The 9,956-nt window shown below is 33.4% G+C and overlaps 1 protein-coding gene across 1 annotated transcript; it reads right to left on the bottom strand.

Moving 5' to 3' along the window:
* Nucleotides 1-960: 960 nt before the first annotated feature.
* Nucleotides 961-2,730, bottom strand: LOC143572864 (receptor-like protein kinase FERONIA). Its single transcript, XM_077057907.1, has 2 exons — nt 1,686-2,730; nt 961-1,238 (listed from the first exon to the last, which is right to left on the bottom strand). The coding sequence occupies exons 1-2, from the start codon at nt 2,728-2,730 to the stop codon at nt 961-963; spliced, it is 1,323 nt and encodes a 440-aa protein (XP_076914022.1).
* Nucleotides 2,731-9,956: the final 7,226 nt, after the last annotated feature.

Genomic DNA, 9,956 nt, shown 5'->3' with positions numbered 1-9,956 from the left:
AGTTTCTCTCATATAGTCATTGTCACCATCCAACATATATAATAACAACATGGGTTTTACATATTCTTTTATTAATTATCTTATTATGTAAGACCATATATATATATATATATATATATATATATATATATATATATATATATATATATAGCTTATGTTTATGTTTTTCGAGTATGAATAAAAATGAATTAAAAATGTATGTTCTATCTAGTTTCTAATCTAGATTCTTTCTACTTACTCGTTTCCAATGACACCATATTTCCGTGTTTTATTATGTTACTCGTCTCGACCCGACCCGAATAACGACCGACCTGAAAATTTTGTAAACCGAAAAAGTTGGGACCCCTTGACAAAAAATCCTGGGTCCGCCACTGGCTACGAAGGAGATCCTCAAAATTTCCGTTGCACATGTATTCATACACAAGGTAGAGATCTCTACCACATTTACAATATCCTATGAGTTGAACAAGATTGGGATGTTGAAACTCTTTGTACATCTGCAGATCAAACTGCATTTAAAAGAGATCAAAATTTTAAAATATGCTGTCACATGATTAAGATATATGCAAGAACACCATGTAGATTTGAATAGGAGTCATATGTACGCACACCATCTAACATCTCGTCCCATACCGTTTCAAATAGCCGTTTGGATAGAAGTCGGACGACCGTTTTTACCAAAATTAAAAGTTTGTTTGTTTATGGTCATAATGGCCATCTGGATATTGTTCTAACGGTCATTCTAGACCATAATTTTCAAAGTTTGAGCCCCTATAGTCAGAAAGGCCATCAGGATATTATGCAAACGACAATTCTGACCAATAATGTTAATAGTTTGACTTTTCTTGGTCTACACACCCGTCTGAATGTTTTGTGGATGGCCGACGTATGATGGTGTTACTATAGCATGACCCATTTAAATTTCCATAGAAAAAAAGCTGAAAATACAATGGATAAGACTTACATATTTGTAGCCATCAAGGTTTCTAACCGCAATGGGTGATCCAGTATTAAGCCAACCTCTGTAAACAGTTCCATTAAACCCAAAACCCAACCTTCTATGCCAACCAAAGTGCCCAGTGCATCTTCCAATTCGCCATATGCGTACTGTTCTACTTTTCTAGTCACAAGTTTCCGAGGTTTTATAAGCATTTCACCATGATAGCTACCACCTCTGTTGACTATAGTGCGCTGATTCGTTTCTTCAAGATTGTTTTGTACGCTTTTGTGTCTTTGCTCTAAAAATTTGATAAAAATGAACCATGTAAGTGCATATTTTAAAAGTATTGTCAAATAAAAATAAAACAATCAGTGGCGGACGCAGGGAATTTTCATGGGAGGCGATTAGAGTGCTACATCAAAATTTTAAGAGGGGCGATCGAGATTTTTGTGTATAAAATAAAATCACTTAAATTTGTTTTTTTTTAATAGAGGGCAACTACCTCCCATACTATGTATGTTCGTCCGCCAATTATTTTCATGTACATAGTTTCTTGGTACAGATAGAACCAAAAGAAAGCAATAAAGTTATCAACTTCTTCATATGGTATGACTCGGTATTTTTTTATCATGTAATTAATTTGATTTTTAGACTGGTATAAGTAGTACTTTTCTGTTCATAAGAATATGAAAACACAATTAATAAATAAGAACATAGAATACTAAAAGATTATAAATTTGTATACCAGAGTTAGGTTTGCTCTCAGGAACAAGATACTTAAGAATCTTGGAAGGAAAACCCATTCCGCCTGGTAACATAGCCGACATATTAACTTTCTCTTGTTGTTCCAGTAAGTCCTGAAGTAATTCTACAACTTCAGTCATTGAAGGGCGTTCTTTGGTAAAACCACAAACACAACGATCTGCGATTTTAGCAAACCCTCTTAAGCATCTTTTCCTAATAGTTCCTCTAATATTAATATCAACCATTTGGTCTAATTTTCGGTCTTTTATGCATTTTTGAGCCCACCGTACCAAACTACAATGATCCTCTCCGTTGCGTTCATCCACTGCAAGCCTCCCAGATAGCAATTCAAACAATACAACCCCAAATGCATAGACATCTGTTTTTGTTGTCAGTTTGCTTGTATAGTAATACTCTGGATCAAGATAACCGAATGTGCCTTTAACACTGGCATCAAGATATGACAATGACTGATTAGTTGGGCGTATTTTTGACAACCCAAAATCTGAAATCATAGCTTCCCATTTCTCATCCAAAAGAATGTTCGAACTCTTCACATCACGATGTATGATTTCTTGATGGGTACCAACACCAGTGTGAAGGTAAATCAATCCAAGTCCAGCATCTATGCCTATCTTCAATCGTTGAACCCAACTTAACGGTGTTGTAGCTTTATGTAAATGATAATATAGGGTTCCATTGGACATATATTTATAAACAAGAATCATCTCCTTGTTATCATCAAAAAAACCAATCAGAGATACCAAGTGACGGTGACGCCGCTGAGAAAGCATCTGAAGTTCGGCCTTAAACTCAGGTTCCCCCTGGTTCGACATTGAATCCAACCGTTTAACGGCAACATTATGATTACCTTGTTTACTGCAAAGTTGACCACGGTACACTTTTCCAAATCCTCCATGTCCAATGATCTGGTTTTCATCAAAATCATTGGTCGCGTCTCGAATTTCTACAAGTGAAAAATGATGGCATGTTTGTGCAAATGCTAGTGATGGCAATTTGTCAGTATCACTAGTTGTAGAGGACATAATCTTGGCTAGTTAGTAAGATATCGGTAGTTACATCTCAAAAAGAAATCACATAGAAGAGTAAGAAGCTACAGGTGTATTCCCCAAACACAACTGCCATATTCTATGTAGTTTTATATTAATAACCATTCAAACCATTACAATAAAGTGGCAGGCAAATGAGCAACAAGCGGCCATTGATGTCACCTCATGCCCGTTGGTTGGCCCAACAAGGATGATCTCCTTCCTCCACAATTTACATATATAACTTATATATTTAAGGGAAAATGTCCAAATCAATAGTTTATTGATGTCATATCATTTCACTATCAGTTAAATAAATTTCCTTGTTATCTCCACCATCATAGAAATTCCGTAGTTATATTTGTATCATCCGTGGCTCCAAAAAGGCCGGCCATAACAATCGTAAACAATGGTTATCGTTTGTTTTTCTTTTGGCAATTTAATGTTTGGACATACTCATTGGCTAGAGTACCCTCAGTGGATTAATTTTGTTTATGTCATAATCAAATCCACATCCAACTATATTTAAACACTTAATCAAAAGGACAAAGTTAAATCCATTGTTTTCAAAGACAAAATTTACAAGAATTCTTCAAGTGATGAAGATGATGTTAAACATATACATATATATGGAATAAGCTAGATTAATCATTTGTTATTTCCCTAAGAATGTATTATGTAATCATGATAGGAGCTTACTGGTTAATATCTCTAACAAACTGGTATCAGAGCACCAATAACTGATATGATCAAAATCACAAATACTTTTTCTCTTCATCTAAAATCAAAAACGCCCTGTTACCAAAATTAAAATCGCAATAATAAAAGACCAATATAAAGAACCAACAGAAAACAATATGTCGACCAACAACGATCACAGCTAACAAAATGTAACGAGGGTAAAAATTGTGCGACACATCAGTTGAGCCTGATATCAGGGATATGCTATCGGGTCTGCTGCCTTGGTCTCCTTATCTCTGTTCGGTGCATTCGTGAGCCGGACGAAATCACAACCGTAGATGTACTAACCACAAAAGTCTTAGTTGGTTAATATGCATTTAAATCAATTATTACTGTGCCACACTATCTGCTAGTATTTTATAAATTACTCAAAACCCTTTTTTTTGTCAATTGATTTATTTAATGTTTCGGTTCTTGGTTGATAGCAAAACTGAAACTGGACCAAAAATTGGCTTTATAAAAAATATAAAACCAAACCGTCGATTTTGTATTGGGTTTGGTTATTTTCGTTCAGTTACGTAGGTTTTCTGTTACAGTTAGCTATATATGTTTGTTGACACGCTTGTTGGGCTTGCTCAAAAGCCAACTATTAAAGCAAAAAACAATCCGCCTTTTTTGTTGTTAATTTTTGTTATTAAATGTTAAATCTATTGTTAGAGAATTAATGTCTAATGCTAGGTCTAGTGGGCTAATAATGTCATTTGTATGAGTGTAAGGGGCTGAATTGTCATTATATGAAAATGTGTAAAGTGTAGCGCATAAGGTAGTGGCGTATAAGCTTATACGTCAGTATAAGCTTATATGGTGACTAGCCTTATACGCTGACACCATAGACAGTATAAATAGGCTTTTCATGTTTAATCTTGTAACAGTTAACATTCTGATAAGATTTTTACTCTCATTGTTATATCAATATATTGAAGCTTACGAGTGATTGTGTTGTAACATCTTTATGATATAATTCCGCGATATCGTATAGTATAGTAAATACATGTTATTTGATCCATATCATATCGTTTATACACCTACATGATGTTATGCATGATGAGGATCATGATCTTACATCTATTATAAGTGTAAGAAATACAATATTTTTAAATTTTCCAAAATAAATGAGCTTGCTCGAGCTCAAATTTCAGCTCGCTAAGAATTTTTGAGCTGAGCTGGCTTGTTTAACTTCGAGCCTACGCTCGATCTAAAGCTGGCTTGGCTCGTTACACAACCCTACTTTGGACATGAGTCATTTGTTAATCTGACCATTAATCTTCAAATATTTACAACTTTAGGGTGGTGCTTCTGAGCATGCAAGGACATTCGGTCCAAAAGGATCGGACCCACACACGGCAGCCGTGATTGGTGACACCGTTGGGGACTCGCTAAAGGACACATCTAGTCCGTCTTTGAACATCCTCATCAAGCTCATGGCTGTTGGGTCGCTTGTGTTTGCTCCGTTTTTTGCTACCCATGGAGGCCTTCTCTTCAAGATTTTCTAGACTTTATGAACATAAGGAAGTGTGAATGAAAACCTTACTGATTTTCAAGATCTTTGAACACATGTTGGTGCTTTATGCTTCTCAATATCTGTACTGGTTATAGGTTTATGAGAAATTTGAAAATTTTCCTAACACAGGTTGATGAGTGACTAATGATATAGTGATGATGATGATAAGTAGTCAAATCTAATGCAGAGTGGCTTATGGTAGGCAACAATCTTGTAAAGTAACAATCTTGATAAAAATCCGACTTAGGGTCTTGTTCGCCTAAAACAGTAAGCTAGTCTCGCAAAGTAGAGTGCCTCGCATATAATAAGGCTCGCTTAATTACCTTGGTGTGCAAGTGCGAACCAGTCATGTTTGCAAGTGTGAACCAGTCATGTATACGAGTGTGAACCAGTCATGTTTGCGAGTGTTTTGTTTAATTTGTGGCAATGATAGTTTTGCCATGTGAATCTTGTATAGTAGTTTAGTTGTTCAAGACGTGAGAAGTTTAACCAGTCAAGGACGTGACATGTGAGTTTTAGACCCCTTCTGTTTGAATGTTTTGGGGTTTGTTTGCATACGTATACGTGTCATGTGTAATTGTAAAGGAAATGTTTGTGTAAAACCAACCAGTCTATGAGTTAGTCTAGGCTCCCTCGAATGGGCACAGTTCAGGCTCTTGTATGAACATAGCAGCGCCTTTGTGGTGAGTGTCGGTAAATTACATATGTGAGTGATGTAGGTCATCTCACGGTCAAGAAGGTATGCATGGTTAGTTAGATTAAGATTAGATTGACAATTAGACTGATTTGATTTAGATATGGTAAAGGAAAATTAATGTTATGCATCAGTATGTACAATATATTATATCTATATAATGAGTATCATGTATTATAAAGTGATATGCTAAAAGTAATCAAATAAGTATTAACTAAATTACGCTAAACAAAACACTAAGTTGTAACAACTTGGATTTTCCATTTAATATTTTTTATCCTTTACTTGACCCGTTTATAAGTTCGGGAAATTTTATCAAGAATATATTGCATCGATCGAGTTATTATTATTTTATTATTAATTGTTTATTATATTTATTTAATATATATTAATAACTTTCATTTATCTACATTTTCAACCCTATACCATACTCTAACCCATCTTTGTACCCTTACCCTTAGTTGAGGGACCAAACAGCAAATCTGATAAATTATAATCCATCTAACCCATTAACCCATCTACCAAACCCGTGTCCATCACCCGTTCCGCAAACCTGTGACCCAATTAGCTAGCTTGAGCCACAATTGCCGACATAAACTTGGAAATTGGATCAATAGTAATATTCTCCATACCATAACGAGCTTGCCGACAATCGTAATCAGGAAACTAGGATCAATTTTATATGAATTTTCATATTTTATCAAACCGTCATGTAAATTGGTATTATACACCTAGAGATCAATATATTAATTTTATTTCTGCCTGCACGTCCTTAGTTGCATCGTCAATTAAACCCCCAAGGTTAATTACATAATCATAAACTCGTGTCTGCCATTCTTGATTCTCGTTTCTGCCGGCTTAGGTAATTGATTAGTTGTTTATTATCGTCTAAGTGTCTGGATCAATAACCCTATAATCAATCGGCCAAACATGCAACGATTTGGCCGATTGATAGTTCTAGGATTCATATAGTATTCTAGATCTGCATCTGTGTGTTTAAAATTAATCAGTTTGGGCTAGGGTGGTTGCGTTAAGGCTATAGGTGGCTGGGGGAGTGGGTTCGAGCCACCCCTAGCCCGTTTTACCCCTTTTTATTTATGGAAAATATTTTAAGTATTATATTTATTTCTTTAATCAATTAAATAATATTATAAATATCATAAGATTAATAATTAATTGATATTTTATTAAAACCGACAATTTAACATGTTGTTTTTCCGAGTCCTTGTTAAAGGTTTACATATGTATATATAGGGTTGTTATTATTTAAGAACTCTAAAAAAATTAAGAACTCTAAACAACCAAACATTTTTTTTATATATAAACATTATTTAAGAGTAGTTTTATCATATTATATATAAAAATTTTTAATTACATACATTAATCACAAGTTTCCATATGTGTAAAATTTATGTACTAACAAATTTACATAGGTGTAAAACAAAACATAGATACGTATAAAAACTAATTTTCAAAATTGTAATCGTAAATATATAAATAAGAAATGATAAAATTACACTCAAACAACATTAACATACAACTTTTTTAATAAAAAACGTTAGTTTTTAAGGGTTCCTTTAAGTTCTCAAATAGTTTAACAGTTGTGTAATGATACTCATCTTATATGTATATATATATGTATGTATGTATGTATGCATGCATGTATGTATGTATACAAATATGATATAAATTGATAAAGGTTTTTAATAAAGTTTTAATATAAAATACATAATTAAAATATAAAAATAATTATTGGTCAATATTTTTATAAACAAATATTTCTATTATTTATTTCAACTATAATACTTATAATTAAAAGGATTTATGTTTGTTTTAGTTATAAATATTTTACTAACATTTATAAAATAAACTTAATTAAATTATTTTAAACTTACAAACACCCGTTAATCTTTATTTGTCAATTTATTAATTTGTAGTATTCTCCAATTATAATTATTACATAGGATTTTCCGTTGATCTATCTCGGCAAGCGTGACGTTTAATTTGTTGTTCTTATCACACTCATTCATTCATTTGCCTTATTGACAAGGTGAGTAATCACTACCCTTCTTTTACTTGTTTTCCAACTTTTGGGGACATGTACATACTTACATTATTTACATACTATACGTATTCACATTAACAACTGTTAACCTTGTTTTCGTTTTCTTGTATTTACACTACGTGAAAATCAACTTTTAGCCACACATGTGGTCTGGGCGATTTGCCACACTTCGGCTTAAATGTGTGGCTAAAAGGTATTTGACCATATTTGAATACCTTCCAGAATGTTTTGGCCACACATGTTATTCTTCATGTGACCATTCTATACCTACTCAGGTACTTTTCGCCACACTTTGAAAAAAACTGTGACAAAAGCTAGCCACATTATAAAAACGTGTGGCGAAATGTGACCTACAGTTATAGTTTGTTTGATCTTTGATACATGTGACAAAAAACACATGCATTAGCCACAAACTGTGACATTTAACTAGCCACATGTTTTAATAGTGTGGCCAAATGTGACGAACGACTACTGTATTGATAAGAGGTGTGTCTAAACGGTAAAAGATATAGCCACTTATATTACGTTGTGTGGCCTAATGTCACATTTGTTAGCCACATTTTTAATAATGTGGCGAAATATGACGAACAACCATTGTATTTATTAGTAATGTGGCTAAAACGCTTAAAATATATGGCCACTTATACGAGGTTGTGTGACCAAAGAGTAGTTTAGTTTTATATGGCTAAAACGCTTTATTTTTCCTAAGTATCATCACCTTCACCTCCTCCCAATTACAAACCTAATCCATAAACATCGATTGAAGCTCATTACTCTTCTTCATCACTTTGATTCTTGCTCCAAACTTCATCAACCATCCTGCGATCAAATCTAACGAGGGTTTTCAACATGATTAATTAGAACCCTAGAGATGTCAAAAAATGTTAGGGTTTGAGTTTTGTTGAGATCAGTTGGTTGACAGATTTGTTCTCGTTTATTGATTGGTCTGTAACTCGATGTTAAACAACAGTTATGTAACATCCCAAATTTCAAGATTTTTATAAATATGGATATTAAACCAAAGATGGGTCAAAGAGGAAATAAAACAAAAGGGTGGGTGATGTATATTTTTGGATGTTCTGGATGTGTGTGGACAGAAGAAGAAAACAAGCAAGAAAAAGATAACAAGCAAGAAGGAGAACATATGATTTCACTTCTCAAATCGATTATCAAATCGAGCATTAGAAAATACATAATAATCGTCTAGTAGATCGATTATTGGGTAAGTGTTTCTAACCCTAAAGTTGGGGCTTTGTTATCTACACTTCATGCATGATGATCTAGTACGTGTTATATGTGATTATTGATGAACTGATAGTGATAATATTGATTATGTGATCTATTACTAGTTATAATTGTTGATTCTATCATAGTAGTGTCAAACTGTGTTCAAGAGCATACCATATTTGATGAACACAGTTGATAAATTAGAGATCTTTTATGGATGTGGTTATATGATTATAATCTGTACACATACGTTGATTGTTGTCATGCATCAAACATAAGAGGTTATTGTTAAAATGTGTGAGCAAATAGGCATTTCAGATCGTGCGTAGAGATTTAAAGTAATGATTTCAAATGAATGCACACAAGGTGTTTGTGAAAATGTCTTAACCAACAAGGAATTAAAAGAGTTGTTAAGATGTGAAATTCATATTACTGCTGTCAATAAAATTCGTATAAAATCATAGAAAAATCGGGTGAATGTGTATTATACATGCTTGAAAACCTCTTTTGATGTACTAGGTTTCATCTTTGAACACGATAAGCTAATTCATACTTAAAACGGATCAAAACAGTAGATTAAAATGATGACAGCATGCTGTTTGAAGTTAAATTATGTTGTTGTCATGTTCTTTGAATAATCATATAAAATAGTATAAAAATCCGAGAAAGATGTATTTTATATTCTTGAAAAGCTCCTTGAGTCTACTACGTTTTATATGAGAACATGAAAAGCTGTTTCGGATGAAATATTGTTCAAAATAGTTAGTTTCTAGAGCAATACAGCAGATTCAGCATACTGTTTTGACAGAAAATAGGTTGCTGACCTGTCTTGCTAAAAATCACATATAATAAACCGTAGCTCCGATAAAGGTGAACTTTATATGCTTCGAAACCTCTGTGAGTTTACTACATTTTACTTTTAAGAATATTAAGTTAGTTCTGACTTTTAACTTGTCAAACGTTGAGGTGAATAGGTGCTGCACAAAAGGTGCAGT

Source organism: Bidens hawaiensis, unplaced genomic scaffold (genome assembly GCF_021521415.1).
Source record: "Bidens hawaiensis isolate Kalapana, Puna unplaced genomic scaffold, B.hawaiensis_p1.1 tig00026075_1, whole genome shotgun sequence".
NCBI lineage: Eukaryota > Viridiplantae > Streptophyta > Magnoliopsida > Asterales > Asteraceae > Bidens > Bidens hawaiensis.
Note: the sequence above shows the minus strand (reverse complement) of the source record. Positions and strands in the feature narration are given on the sequence as shown.

Bases quoted from the DNA above. Each gene is read 5' to 3' on its own strand.
- LOC143572864 (XM_077057907.1), bottom strand. From the start codon at position 2,730: ATGTCCTCTACAACTAGTGATACTGACAAATTGCCATCACTAGCATTT. The intron at 1,239-1,685 runs GTATACAAATTT...TCAAATTTTTAG, and splicing joins TGAGAGCAAACCTAACTCTG to AGCAAAGACACAAAAGCGTA.